This window comes from Colletotrichum navitas, assembly GCF_030913465.1.
Source record: "Colletotrichum navitas strain CBS 125086 chromosome Unknown LY79scaffold_51, whole genome shotgun sequence".
NCBI classification, from domain to species: Eukaryota; Fungi; Ascomycota; class Sordariomycetes; order Glomerellales; family Glomerellaceae; genus Colletotrichum; species Colletotrichum navitas.
Window position 1 is genome coordinate 7,061 of NW_026850597.1, and position 13,293 is coordinate 20,353.

General features: G+C 52.0%; 5 protein-coding genes across 5 annotated transcripts; 3 read left to right on the plus strand and 2 right to left on the minus strand.

Annotated features, from left to right (window-relative positions):
* The first annotated feature begins 609 nt into the window (after positions 1 to 609).
* Positions 610 to 1,658, plus strand: LY79DRAFT_560359 (histone H2B). The gene is made up of 4 exons (XM_060558322.1): positions 610 to 970; positions 1,073 to 1,144; positions 1,196 to 1,283; positions 1,340 to 1,658. Exons 1-4 carry the CDS (start codon positions 808 to 810, stop codon positions 1,428 to 1,430), a joined length of 414 nt encoding a protein of 137 aa, XP_060411783.1. The 5' UTR covers positions 610 to 807; the 3' UTR covers positions 1,431 to 1,658.
* Positions 1,659 to 4,244, minus strand: LY79DRAFT_560363 (G-patch domain-containing protein). Its single transcript, XM_060558323.1, has 4 exons — positions 3,848 to 4,244; positions 3,267 to 3,775; positions 2,285 to 3,240; positions 1,659 to 2,226 (listed from the first exon to the last, which is right to left on the minus strand). The coding sequence occupies exons 1-4, from the start codon at positions 3,966 to 3,968 to the stop codon at positions 1,776 to 1,778; spliced, it is 2,037 nt and encodes a 678-aa protein (XP_060411784.1). The 5' UTR covers positions 3,969 to 4,244; the 3' UTR covers positions 1,659 to 1,775.
* Positions 4,245 to 5,147: 903 nt separating this feature from the next.
* On the plus strand, positions 5,148 to 6,678 carry LY79DRAFT_591913 (peptidase family C54; the record flags this gene model as incomplete). Its single annotated transcript, XM_060561349.1, has 4 exons — positions 5,148 to 5,727; positions 5,795 to 5,963; positions 6,014 to 6,241; positions 6,291 to 6,678. 4 exons carry the CDS (start codon positions 5,148 to 5,150, stop codon positions 6,676 to 6,678), a joined length of 1,365 nt encoding a protein of 454 aa, XP_060411785.1.
* Positions 6,679 to 6,847: 169 nt separating this feature from the next.
* On the minus strand, positions 6,848 to 8,896 carry LY79DRAFT_291834 (DnaJ domain-containing protein). Its single transcript, XM_060552211.1, has 2 exons — positions 7,199 to 8,896; positions 6,848 to 7,139 (listed from the first exon to the last, which is right to left on the minus strand). The coding sequence occupies exons 1-2, from the start codon at positions 8,675 to 8,677 to the stop codon at positions 7,017 to 7,019; spliced, it is 1,602 nt and encodes a 533-aa protein (XP_060411786.1). The 5' UTR covers positions 8,678 to 8,896; the 3' UTR covers positions 6,848 to 7,016.
* A 1,588-nt stretch (positions 8,897 to 10,484) lies between these two features.
* Positions 10,485 to 12,551, plus strand: LY79DRAFT_291878 (SPX domain-containing protein). Its single transcript, XM_060552212.1, has 5 exons — positions 10,485 to 10,671; positions 10,838 to 11,005; positions 11,093 to 11,842; positions 11,915 to 12,214; positions 12,298 to 12,551. The coding sequence occupies exons 1-5, from the start codon at positions 10,629 to 10,631 to the stop codon at positions 12,438 to 12,440; spliced, it is 1,404 nt and encodes a 467-aa protein (XP_060411787.1). The 5' UTR covers positions 10,485 to 10,628; the 3' UTR covers positions 12,441 to 12,551.
* The last annotated feature ends 742 nt before the right edge of the window (positions 12,552 to 13,293 follow it).

The following is a 13,293-nucleotide window of genomic DNA, read 5'->3' on the forward strand; positions in this document are numbered from 1 at the left end:
TCAATATGGGCATCAAGACACGAGCCATTAGGATTGCTCGCTCTACCGCCTAATATAATGACAGACAGACAAAGTGGCAGACATGTACACATGTGACAGACCGAAGCCTGCCACTCGGAACCATGAAAGTGAACGAGGCAACGCGCTCTGATGTTCGCGTCGTCAGCGCGCGACAGTGGGTATGTACTATTCATGTTTCCCCAGGAAATAAACTGACTGGGAAATGGAAATTGCTCCCCGGTTGCGTCTCAAGAGAGCGAATCGTGAGGAAAAAAATATATAGGTTGGGTGGAGACGCGACAATGTCATTGGTTCTCAGTAGCCTGCTTTCTCTCCCCCAGCCTGTCTGACACGCGAAATGGGAAATAAAAATAAAAATGGCTGCCAAACTTTGCCTGCACGCATTTCTTAGCGCGAACGCGTCTCTTTGTGCCCCAGTACATGGACGGCAGCCGCTATCGTGATGCCGGAAGGCCCCACTGTGAGAGCCATATTAGCCAACCAAAGTAGCTCTTTGCCAAACCCTCCCCCTGCTGCAAGACAAGCGCACCCCCCGGACCACTGCCTCACTGACCACCCACCCCTCCCCGAATCACTCTGTCCTCGCATCAAATCAGTAATGCTGCTAGAGCCCGTCGCGTCCAGCTACAAAAACCCAACCCACCCCCCGATTTCTTCTTCCGACAACAACTCTCCCACCTCTCATTATCCTGCCTTACCCACGATCAAAAACCGCGCATCTCATTTCCACCCAAATCTCAATAACAACACTTCCCACTTTTCCCACTTCCAACCTAAACCGCAAAAATGCCCCCCAAGGCCGCCGACAAGAAGCCCGCCTCTAAGGCCCCCGCCACCGCCTCCAAGGCTCCCGAGAAGAAGGATGCTGGCAAGAAGACCGCCGCCTCTGGCGACAAGAAGAAGCGCACTAAGTCCCGCAAGGAGACCTACTCTTCTTACATTTACAAGGGTAAGTGACTCTTGCACAAATCGTTTGTGACGTGACCTGGCAGGTCGAGGATGGCTCCCCAGACACCCCGCGCACATGCAATATCCGCTGACACACCTCCAGTCCTGAAGCAGGTCCACCCTGACACTGGTATTTCCAACCGTGCCATGTCTATCCTCAACTCCTTCGTCAACGGTAAGCAGTATCGAGAAGCACTGACAAGGGGTTTTCTAACACAACCTGCAGACATTTTCGAGCGTGTCGCCTCCGAGGCCTCCAAGCTGGCCGCCTACAACAAGAAGTCCACCATCTCCTCCCGCGAGATCCAGACCTCGTATGTTATGCCCACATTGCGCTCGTCGCGCTACATTCAACTGACTCACTCGATAGTGTCCGTCTCATCCTGCCCGGTGAGCTGGCCAAGCACGCCGTCTCGGAAGGCACCAAGGCCGTCACCAAGTACTCCTCTTCCACGAAATAAGGGATGCTTGTACTGCTTTTCTTTTCGGGCATTGGATTTTACTTGGCATTTGGGTGTCATGATGAGACCTGTCAAGGTTACCAATATCCTTGGAGTCTCTTAATGCGTTACGGATGGTTTGCTTTTTTGGGGGCAATGTCTTCACGGTCAAACGGGGTTCGCGGGCTGTACAATACACCTTGAGAATAGGGTTTTCGGACGAATGAATTCGTACACATGGACATAATAGCTGGCCCATCATGCGATCCACGATATCTGTGCTGCGTTCTAACTCCGAGGTTGCCCACCGCAGCAAATCTAGATATTTCACACCCGACGCGACAAAACGCCAACGCGACGCGATCGCTATCCAAGGCCGGCCTTACTACGTTTGACAACATGGACGACTGGTTGTAGGATGCCCTTGTTGTCCAGCGCACCAAGGGCGGTGCCGCTGCTCCAACCCATTCTTTCAAGCATCGCGCGTCCTTTGTTCTCTTGGCCCAATTCTGGCGCAGATCCACCGACAACCTCACCATCTCGATAGACGACACCCGCATGGCCGCCGCCACGTCGTGCCGACTGCCGCTGAACAGCGGCCCGCACCGCCGTATCGTTGCGAGAGAAATGCTTTCGCCCGACCCTGGCAATCGCAATATCAAATGTCTCGTCGGCAAATTTGGCGGTTCTGCAAGTACGGTACAACATGGGCCGCCGTTGGTCACCCGATCCAGTTGACTTAGACTTGATATTGAACTTGCTGGCGAGCTCATGTATAACTTTTCGAGCATGGTTGTCCATGGGCGGCAACGTCAAACTGCAAATAAGGATTAGATATCGGGGTCGGAGTTACGCAGTCACCAAGAAAAGCTCACCTTGGCTGAGTGCCCAAAAGAAACGCCCTCAGCTCGTCGGCGATCTGATCCAGCGCCATACCGTGCGGATACTTGATACGCAAGTCTTCCGGGTTGGCGTGTTTACCCAGCAGACCTTGGGTACGAAGAGCCTGTCGTTCCTTCTTTCTCTCCGCTTTTCTCAACCGGTCGTTCTTCCATGCCGCCTGCATCTTACCCTCGAGCTCTGAATCCGAAATGTCGAACACAGGAACCTTTCCTTTGGCTCCCTTGCCCTTGCGCTTCAGCGCCGGACGGTTCCAATCCATAAAATCGAAGTCGTCGACCTCATTAGCGAACTGATCTGCTGTTGAGGCAAATACATCATCCTCTATATCCTCCTGGTCGGTTGTTTCGGATTGTGGGGATACGTCCTCTGCAAGAGATTGATCGAAGGAGCCCGGGTACGAGACGTCAGTTTCAAGAGCTGTTAAAAGAGCATCGTCGACTCGTGTTGTGTTGCCCCGAACCGAGTGTTTCTGAGCCTTCTGTGACAGTTCTGCGTCTACTGCGCGGGCCATGATCTCCGCTTCCGGCCCCGTTTCGCCCAGCTGTTTATCTCCCAGCACAATAGTTGCCTCGTCAGGAGCGGGGAGGGTTTGGAACGACTCTTCAATGTCCTCAGACTCGCTAAGGGAACCTCCGATATCTCGGCAGGAATAGGCTTGCGCAGGAATCAATCCTTCGTCATCGCCATATTCACGCATGTTGGCGATGTAGTCAGCAATCACGTCGTCCTCTTCCTGGCGATTCTGGGCCCTTGAATCTTGTCGAGATTGCCGTGGCAGGTTGAGACGGGCTTTTCCTGGCTCTCCAATGCTACTCTTCTCCCTGGTCCTAAAAGTCTTCTCCACGACTTTGAGCTCTGTTTCAATACCGCCCAGGTTGAAAGATCTCTGTTTCGTCTTTTGCTTCTGTTTCTTTTTAATTCCAGCTGTCTTATTACGGCCCCTAAAAAAATTACCTCTTCGCTCGAATCGGACGGAACAGGTGACGGGGAACGTTCGACATGGTGGACTGGGACATTCCCGAGCAAGTTCTTATCTCTGGTGACGTCGACGAAGAATGGCAGCGCCGTGGATACCTCTGGTTGTACTTGGGTTTTCACGCCAATGTTGACTTCTTGCTCGGCAATTTCGGTTGTGGCATCCATGAGCTTGACTTGACCAGAAGATCGAGCCAGGTCATCTGTCAACTTTGTAGACGTTTTATCGGGTATATGGGCTTCATTGGACGTAGAAGCGGGCTCGTCAGGCTGGCCAAGTACTGTGACCTCCCGAATGGGAGTAGAACCTTCCGTCTCTTCGTGTTGACTGGCACTCTCCTCCTGCTGCAATATGGCTTCTAGTTGCTTAAGCGGCTCTGAAGCCCCGATATTCACAAAGGCAACGGGCCGATGTCGTAACCTCGAATCACTGGTCCACGGTGACGAGCGATGGGCGGTGCTACGTGCCTCATCTTGTAGAGTGAAACCTGCATAGAGATGTGTTAGCTTGGCTAACATCGACCGGGAAATCGGCCTGTGATTATTGCATGTTGACATACCAGCGGAACCGGTACCAGGTATGGGGTTTGGAGCAGGTCGGTCTAAACCACGACTTCGTGGGCGTAGGACATTGCGTGGTGGCGCTCGCGCACCACCGCCCCGTTTCCCACCACGCGGCATGCCCTATCCGCGCGATGAAAGTGCCGGTGCTGTGTTGTATTTCGAGATTTGGATTGAGTTTCGAGAAGATTGTACTTGTTATCGACTCGAGCAGAGAGTTGAATCTCTGACTGAGTACGTGTCTGGTAAGAAAGGGGCCGGTTAAGGTGTATCCAGGATGCAGGAGGGCAACCGAAAAAAATACACTTTTGGCCTGGGGAGGGTTTCCACTTGGCCACTGGCCATATCGATGCGGGGCTCTTCCCTGATGTATCTTATCGATAACCACAGTCAATGACAGGTATGTGTGTACAGGTAGGTGGGCCAGAGTACCTTCGTTGCCGATCAAAGAGGGTCCTGGTCTTTGGTAACTCCATTCTAACAGGGAGGCACGCTATTCGTCCCCACGTTGTGTGAGGAGCGATGCTTTCTGGTGTCTTACTTTACACATGTAAGTAGGTAGCCCTGTCACGTTTCCTTTGGAAGCAAGTAACCGCAGTGACCGTACAGTGACATGCCCATGGCGGCAGCACACAAGCCCCCACCATACCCAGGCGGTGCGTCACAAGGACAGTCCGCAGGCTTAGTAGGTAGGTAGGCTGTTAATTACCGGCTACCTGCATCTGAGAGAGTATAGGCTGCCATTCCCCATTTCCTCTTGATCTTCCTTGCCTACCCACCTACCTTTCAGTTTACCTCACCACTTCGCTATCCATGCGCGTCAACCCTTCTCATCTACATAGCCCATCCGCTCACAGTACCCACCACCTACCTCGGTAAGTAGTCACGGTAGCTCGACGTGCCGCTTCAGCCTATCCATCCTAAGTCTTGCTCGTCAAGTACCTTGATCCGCTGCCGCCGTCGGCTGCGTCCTTCTCGTCTCGCAGCTGATCAGCTTTCATCCAACCTACCGCCTGCAAGTGTTTTCTACCACGCGCCTACTATTACTATCCGGCCCAGCCCCGAGATCCTGTTCCTATCCCACGATTTGCCTATTGTCTATTGCGTGGTCGCACCATCCGAGCTCTGCTTTGCCATCTACTTCGAATAGCAGGAGAGCAAGATCACCAAGCTTCAACTGAAGCATTATCGGTCCCATCTTGCCTTGGCATACGCCTCTAAGAGTACATGACTTAAGGAGACTGGGTACCCTTTTTGCCAGATTTCGCAACTTGACTTCGCAGCTGAAGGCCATCCGCCATGGCTGCGGTAGACCTTGGTCGATATCGTCGCATCGTCCAGATGTTCTGGGACCCCGAACCCACCAACGACCACCAGAACGATCTTCCCGTCTGGTGCTTGGGACGCTCCTACACGCTGAGCACCAAGATTGCGAAAGACGACCGAGGCGACCAAAGTCAGACCCCACCTCCAACCGATGCCACGGAAGCAACAACGGAACAAACCGTTACCCAAGGATCAACCTTGGCGCCAGCATCACATTATGTTAAAGAGCCTAATACTCCGCCAGAGTCTGTATCCAGTAGCTTTTCGTCTTCTCTCGCATACGATGAGGACTATTCCGGGCAGGATGGAGGATGGCCGACTGCATTCCTAGACGATTTCGAATCCAAGTTCTGGATGACATATCGTTCGGAATTTCCAGCCATCGCAAAGTCTACAGACCCTCGAGCTTCATCGGCTCTATCTTTCTCAATGCGCATCAAGAGCCAGCTAGTGGACCAGAATGGTTTCTCGTCCGACAGCGGCTGGGGATGCATGATACGATCAGGCCAAAGCTTATTGGCAAATGCGATGGCAGTAATCAATCTAGGGCGTGGTATGTGCTACTGGCATAGTGTGCGATGGTAGCGGGCTCTTGAGGCGTCCTGCTGACAATGTGACAGACTGGCGAAGGGGCCAAAACCCAGAAGAAGAGCGCAAGCTTCTCTCCTTATTTGCTGATGACCCGAGGGCGCCGTATTCCATCCATCAGTTTGTTCAACATGGTGCAGTTGCATGCGGGAAATACCCTGGAGAGTGGTTCGGCCCTTCTGCCACCGCTCGATGTATACAGTGAGCTGATTTGCTCCTCAGTTGTGAATGTTCGCTAAAATATATCACAGGGCTCTTGCCAACGCTCAGACGCAGCAGCTTTTACGTGTGTATTCCACTGGGGACGGGCCGGATGTTTACGAAGACAAGTTTATGAAGATTGCTAAGCCTGACGGCTCAAAATTCCATCCGACCCTTATTTTGGTGGGCACTAGACTAGGAATCGACAAGATCACCCCGGTGTACTGGGAGGCTTTGATAGCTGCCCTTCAAATGCCACAGTCTGTCGGCATCGCAGGGTAGGTGTCTTCCCCGAGATGAGAGACGTCATGCTAATGAGAACTACAGAGGTCGCCCCTCGTCTTCCCATTACTTCATTGGTGCACAGGGATCTTACTTGTTCTATCTCGATCCGCACCACACCAGACCCGCGCTCCCTTTTCATATGAACCTTTCTCTGTACAGTGAAGCAGATGTCGATACGGTGCATACCCGACGTTTGCGCCGCCTTCACGTGAGAGAATTAGACCCCAGCATGCTCATAGGCTTTCTGATTCTGGACGAGGACGACTGGGATGAGTGGAGGCGGAATGTTAAACACGTACAGGGCAAAGCAGTGATTCATGTTGCTGATCACGACCCCATTTCGAGAGGAGGCGAGGGCGAAAGAGAGAGTGCTATAGACGAAGTGGAGACACTCAGCGATGACGATGGTGATACCATCCTGAATGCTTGAGACTGACCGCTGCCTGCGATCATACTACTTACTGATGGATATTGGAAATGGAGTCGCTTGGGGCATTGGCAACTAAACTGCATGGAGGTAGGTATATTGATTGTCAATAGGAAATCTCCGCCCTTCCGGGTGGCTATTTCACAAAGCGTGACCTGTATCATAGGCCACGAACCTGCATCATCTAGGTGCACATGGTGCTTATACCAAAGGCTAAGGCTGAGCAACAATGGGTTGAGTGCATTCACATTCCGGCTTCGGGTTACATTGCTTGGGTTTTCTATTTTTGGATAGCCATCATGGATAAGGTCGATGGCACTCTTTTACGAGTAGACGGTAATCTAGCGTTTCTTCTTACCGCCTTCTGAAGGCTTCACTATGGGTGCTGCATGATCGAGGTCCCGGATGTGTGTAAAGAGCTTCGTCTTGGAGGCAAATGATTCCTTACAAATACCACAGGTGTGCTGGTGGATCGATGTCAACAACAAAGCTGCGTGCTGGATTCGTTGCAACAAAGACTTACTTTGGGAATCTGGTCTTCTTCCGCTGACTGACGAGCCGCTCGCTTTTCACGCTTCGCCTTGGCTTTCCCAACCTTTTTGGATAGAGTTCGTCCAGTGTTATCAGCTTTCTCCTCGTTATCACCGAGTGACAGGTCTCCCAAGCTGGCTAGGCGCTTTCCGGAGTCGGCTCTCGATGCGCTGCCCTGGCTTATCTCGGTATAGGGGGTGTCACTGGCGAAGAGTCTCTTCTCGACATCGGCACGCGAGGCATACTCGTCATCTTGCAAACTGTCGGACGAGTCGTCGGTCAGTTTGGCGGCTTGAGGCTGTAATGTTGACTCGACAGGGTTTCCTGCTGTCTCTTCCGCAGCATCAAGCTTTTGTTGCTCGTTGGGAATCTCCTGTATATCCTCCATCAATGTGACCTTGTCGAGCATAGTAGGCGTCTCATTAAGGCTCAGGTCCAGATCTTCACTCCTCATTTGACGCCTCAATTGCTGCACAGCCTTGAGATGCTTCTTACTTCTTTCATGTGCCTCAAACGACTTCTCACTTTTGAACGTTTTTTTGCACACTACACACTCGATTTCTTCCACCTCTGAGTCGTCTTCTTCGCTTTTGAAAAACTGATTGCCTGCGTCTGCTTCATCCCTTGCCTGGGCCCAATCAGGAACAAACGCTTCAGAGAGCTTTTCCTTATTTGCCGCGCGGGATCGGGCAGCTTGAGCGGCAGAAGCAGTGCGCAGAGTCTCCTGGCGCTCTGCAGCTGTTTGTGTGTTTGGGAGGTAGCGGGGATCGCGCTTGCGTACAAAGGTGACAAGGAACCTGACGGCATCATTGAACTCCCGAATGGCCTCTTCACGCGCCTTTTTGTTCTCCTTTTCCATGAGGCGTCGAACGCGCCGGTCTGGAGCGTCCGAAAGCCGATATTTGTCCTTCCAGGCATAGGTTTTGCGGGTAGAGAAGCTTGCCCAGGCGGCGTAGAAGGGCTTGGCAACGGCTTCATAGCTATCGGCAGAAAAGCCAAACGAAGGATAATCTTGAATGTCTCCTGGTGCGTACTCGCCGGCGGCAATCTCTTCATCGGCAAGGTGATCGAAGGTTGCCTTGGCTATACCAAAGAAGCCGGAGGGCTCGTCAGTAAAGGGAACGGTAGAGTTGAAGCGGCGGATTAGGGAGAATATGTCGTCGGTCGACGTGAGCTTGACGTTGTTGTACTCGGGGCTGCGGTCATCCGAGTCATCGGGGTCGACACCGCGTAGGATGGCCTCACGATGGGAGTCATACCAAGCTCGTTCCTGGGGATCTGAGAGGACTTCGTATGCAGCCTGGACCTCGGCGAAGCGACGGGTCGCATTCTGGATATCGCTAAGGTTCCGGTCGGGGTGGAGCTCGAGAGCGCGTTTTCTGTAGGATTTCTTGATCCTAAAGACGCGAAAAGAAACGTCAGGAAATAGTGGCGGCTGCCAAGAAGAGAACTCACTCGTCATCGGTTGCATCGCGCTCAACGCCAAGAAGCTCGTAATAGCATGTTTTGGCGGGTTGGGGGATACCCTCGCTATTGTCCCGGCCAGAGGATTGCTGAGCGCCCATGGCAGGCCGGGGACACTACGGAGCTGAAAGACAAATTTAAAGTGTTTGGTCTCGCTGGGCCAGCTGTGATGGTCGATATAGGCTCGTCAACACTCGAAGGAGGGCTGTGGCGATTAGGTACGTAAGGGTAGGGTACCAGAAGGAAGGTGTGAAAAACGAAGCATCGGGAGGGGCCGGTGACTCAGAATGTTGGGCCTATTGGGGTTGATGTATTTGCAGGTAGGCAGAACAATCACGAATCGCAAAACGAGAGGTCGAAGACGGTGAACAAACGCCTATCCCAGACGCGCCTTCCATTTCCGAATTAAATAAACACTTCAATCCTCATTTCCTTACTTTATGTGTCAACGCCCCTCATATTGAGCCCGTGACCCCTCATCACCACTCTTACTTGATAAGATAAGAGGACATGAAGAGACAAGTACTCTTGCATCTACAAGACAAGACCTGTTTGCTACAAGCCAAGCTAGTGTGCAACTAAATATACAGATAGCTGCTTGTATATTACATGGGCACATGAAGAGAAAAGAGGTGTCTTGCAACATCAACTCGAAGTCACACATGTGCATTACTACGGTGTAAACAAGACGGCTAGGCTGCTTTGTACCAACAGAGAACAGCAATGCGGCGGACTGACAGCATGCAAAGATGGCCGGTTCCTCTTACAACTGCATGTTCCAGCGATGGTCGCTGCCACCAAGTTAAGCCTGGTTAAACCTTATGCCTTATGATGGACGAACCAGGATCCTGGGTTCGCCTGGCGGACCAATGTGCCAAGAGTAAGCGACTGTATCGCGCTACAAGACTACTAGTCTTTATGTATGTACAGGTACATCGTAGTTTGTTTCTGTATGTATGACAGTGGGTTTCCGTCCAGACTGGCTGCAACTGTGCATACGTCGTGGTGACAGAATCAGCGGGGCCCTGCGACTACGTTGTCGGGCGGGAGGATTCAAGCCTCTACGACAGCCTGTAGATGCCAACTACTCTTTGCCTATGCAGATTCTGCAGCGCTCTGCCCAGGGTCAACTCTGAACAAGGCAGGTAGCCATGTATCTTGGTACGCGGCACGGAAAAGGGACCAGGCAGCGAATGGCCCATCCTTGGATGTGGAATCCTTGCTCGATTGCGCTCTAAGAAAATACACATAGGAAGGGCACAAGATTGGAATAGGTGGGGGTTCGGGGACAGAAGTTCAGAAGTCGTCGTCCCTCACGTGTTAGTATTTACGAATACACCCAGGCCGCCCTAGCCGTCACCTTTTCCGCCTCTCTCCATGCGTGGTACCCACACCTACCAGCTTAAGCGCCTACCACTATTGAAATGCAGCCGTTATCTTGGCATGTTTCCCCGGAAAGAGTTTGAATACAGACGACCGGACGTGCTTTCCCTTCCTCAAGAAATGTGCCTGAGAAAAACAACAGGAAGCCAGAGGTGCTGGCTGGAATTGTCTAGTGGTGTATCCTAATACGTGCACTGCCCGATGATGTGCCCTTCGTCCATCCCTCCTTCCTTGCCCCTTGTCCTTCACACGACAAGCCCGGTCTAGAGTCTAGGCCAGGCCAGTAAAAGGTAAGAAAGATTTCGGTTACGTACTTATACTGTCAAGTACCTGCAGTTACCATCTGCTCTTTTAATTACCGCCCTCCAGCAAAGTTGAAAATTTTATATAGGACAACCGGGCTGTTTGCCCTTCTTCGCCAGATACCGCTCCACCGTTTCTCTCAAATCCAGGCCTATCAACCTTGTCGTTCGACCTCGCCGATCTCGGTAAAAACCATGTCTCTAATCCGTTAAACATTACCAACTCATTCCCACTCTTGTCCGAATACCTTCGCACCACTGATTTGGTGCGCCATGAAGTTCGCCCATGATTTTAAGGAGACGCTCAGGCGTGAAGGTGAAGACACCCCCATCCTCTTTGTCGGAAAAACGCATCCGATCTGCGCCGACACACAACTCACCTCATCCTCATCCCATATTCAAGGTCTCATGAGGACTTTGTGAGCACTCATGAGTGATTGATGAGATATTCATTATCAACTACTGATACTGCCCTCTCGCAGACTTTCCATCTCACTGGATCGACCTCGCCGTTCCTTACGGTCAGTTGAAGAAGGTCCTCAAACGTGTCGCTCGCGAACTCAACGACCTTGGGCTTGATCCTGAGACTTTGCGCCAACTTCTCGACCCGGCCGATGATTCGCCACTGGCCGCCAAATACCGCCTCGATGGTAAACTCTCTGCCCCTCCACCCTCTCCAGTCGCTGTCATTGTCGTCATTAACGTTCAACTGACATTAACGTTTCGACGCAATTTAGCCGCCGGTAACTCTAAGTTGCTAAGACCAAAATTGACTGTCTTGATCCACATGCGTGGTGGAAAGGCCGTTGATGCCTCGCTGACGCCGGCGTCCCGCGCTCTTATCGAACGCATCGCCGCTTTCCAGTCTCAAAATCCAGGTCAACCCATTCCAGCCACTGCCACGCCCACAGATGACTCCGAATCAACCACATCACCCATATCCTCTGCCGAGTCTCTCGCCAACGCCGAGGTCGAGCTATCGGATACTCAGAGCAGTGACCAAGATCGCGGCCAAGCGGCCCTAGCAGACCATCATGAGCTTATTGAGGTTCCGCTCGTCTTTGACGGCGAGTTTTTTAATATTTTGCAAAGCGACGTCAATAATCTGGACGCTCTCCAGGCCAAAGAGGAAAGGGCAATGGTGGCCGAGATTGTCGCTCTGCGCCAGGAGGTCTCCCATCTGACGAAACCCAGCCGCCTCTCCAAGAGCGACCTCGCGAGATGGAGGACTATTTTCGAGCTATATCTTGACGCCCAGGTGTTCTTTTCTACCAATGAGCAAGATCACGGATCACGTAGCAGCCAGACGGCCGCCAAGCAGCTTCAGTGGTTCCAGGAAGAGATGACCAAACGTAACCTGGTCAGGTCCTTCAAGATCGCCGAAAGTCGCGAGGCCCTTGTTCGATTCCTCCGTCTGAATGCTGTTCTCCTTAAAAACCTGCAGTTTCAGGAGATAAACCAGGTTGCCATATATAAGATTTTGAAGAGTAGGTCTTTTCTCTTCTACTGCCACATCAGTCAGATGCTGCGGCTGCGTTACAGAACTGACAGTTTGGCAGAGTTCGATAAACGAACCTGTCTGGGTGTCTCAAAGACATTCCCGATTCAGGTGCACTCGGATAAATTGCTGGCCGGCTCTGTGGCCAAGGACATTTGCGCCCAGATGTCTACTGATCTGGTTTCCGTTGTGCCTCAAATTAGTGATTACTTATGCCCCATTTGCTTCGCCATCGCATACCGTCCCGTCCGCTTGGCTTGTCGGCATGTCTTTTGCATTCGATGCATTGTCAAGATTCAACGTCGAAATGAGAAACACTGCCCATTGTGCCGTGCCGATACCGTCATGAAAGCCTCTGCTGGTGAGTGAACCGCCTTCCCCCTTCTTCTGGGATACACATGCACTACCCCAAGAAGACCAACTTCCTAACATTGGAATTCGCAGATAATTTGGATATTCAACTTGAGAGATACATGCGCAAGTACTTCCCGAAGGAAGCCAAAGAGAAGCAGCGCGCCAATGAAATTGAAAGGGGTATCGAGGATTACGGTCCCGAGTACGTGCATTCCGAATGCTCCATCATGTGACTGGGGCTCATCGTAGGTCGAGGCGCTGGTCTGCTTTGTTTTTATTTTGTCTACAGAATTCCCAGAGATACCCTTGGCAGTTGCAACGCGAGCATAAGACGACGGTTGGAAAAGATGTCAGACTCCACTGTTACGCCGAATAGAACTGCTATGCCATTTCCAACAACTTTTGTGCAACTTCTCGACTCGCCTGTGTGCCTAACAGCTCGCAGTCGTCACTGTTAACATTTCACACCTGCAGCACGGCTCACATCCGTCTCTCTTCCAAGGCTTAAGTGGATACTTTGCGTAATTCTTCCATCTCCTCGAGACCAACGCTCACCCGAATGAGGCCCGGGTCGACTCCCAGTCCGGCGGCCCAGTCCAGCTCCTTCAATGAGTAAGGAGTGCATAAGGCGGTGTCAAGGTGGAGTTGGTTCCCAAGTTGGGGCCTTTGGCTGTTTCGATGTTATCGAAAAGAGTAATGGCGTGTGCCTTCTGATGGAAGGTGGCAGAGAGAAGACCACCACGTTCACCGCCTGGTAGCTTACAGAGTTCATATTTAGACTTTGTTGGATTTAGCTTAGGATAGAAAACGCGCTTGACCAGCTAGGTGAGATGGAATGTTAGAGCACGACGGTACGCCGTTGATGTCCCAGTCTGGGGTTTGGGCCGAGCAGTAACGCGTAGGAATGACTGGATAGTTGTAACCTTTATAAGTTCAGATTACTAACACTCTCACGCCCGTCCATGTGCCAGCCAGCACTTGACTTGAGACAGGGGAATAGAAGACGGTAGAAAGCCGCAAAAGGGCAAATTTGGTGGCTGGAACAAGGGGCATTGATCTTGAGGGGTCATGGGAGGTGCCGATGAT

Excerpts from the sequence above, each read along its gene's own strand:
- LY79DRAFT_560359 (XM_060558322.1), top strand. The coding sequence starts at position 808 with ATGCCCCCCAAGGCCGCCGACAAGAAGCCCGCCTCTAAGGCCCCCGCC. Across the intron at positions 971-1,072 it reads CTCTTCTTACATTTACAAGG|TCCTGAAGCAGGTCCACCCT; the intron begins GTAAGTGACTCT and ends ACACACCTCCAG. Across the intron at positions 1,145-1,195 it reads CCTCAACTCCTTCGTCAACG|ACATTTTCGAGCGTGTCGCC; the intron begins GTAAGCAGTATC and ends CACAACCTGCAG.
- LY79DRAFT_560363 (XM_060558323.1), bottom strand. The coding sequence starts at position 3,968 with ATGCCGCGTGGTGGGAAACGGGGCGGTGGTGCGCGAGCGCCACCACGC. Across the intron at positions 3,241-3,266 it reads CGTCCGATTCGAGCGAAGAG|ACAGCTGGAATTAAAAAGAA; the intron begins GTAATTTTTTTA and ends GGCCGTAATAAG. Across the intron at positions 2,227-2,284 it reads CTTTTGGGCACTCAGCCAAG|TTTGACGTTGCCGCCCATGG; the intron begins GTGAGCTTTTCT and ends CCTTATTTGCAG.
- LY79DRAFT_291834 (XM_060552211.1), bottom strand. The coding sequence starts at position 8,677 with ATGCAACCGATGACGAGTGAGTTCTCTTCTTGGCAGCCGCCACTATTT. Across the intron at positions 7,140-7,198 it reads AAGAAGACCAGATTCCCAAA|CACACCTGTGGTATTTGTAA; the intron begins GTAAGTCTTTGT and ends TCGATCCACCAG.
- LY79DRAFT_291878 (XM_060552212.1), top strand. The coding sequence starts at position 10,629 with ATGAAGTTCGCCCATGATTTTAAGGAGACGCTCAGGCGTGAAG. Across the intron at positions 11,006-11,092 it reads CGCCAAATACCGCCTCGATG|CCGCCGGTAACTCTAAGTTG; the intron begins GTAAACTCTCTG and ends GACGCAATTTAG. Across the intron at positions 12,215-12,297 it reads CGTCATGAAAGCCTCTGCTG|ATAATTTGGATATTCAACTT; the intron begins GTGAGTGAACCG and ends TGGAATTCGCAG.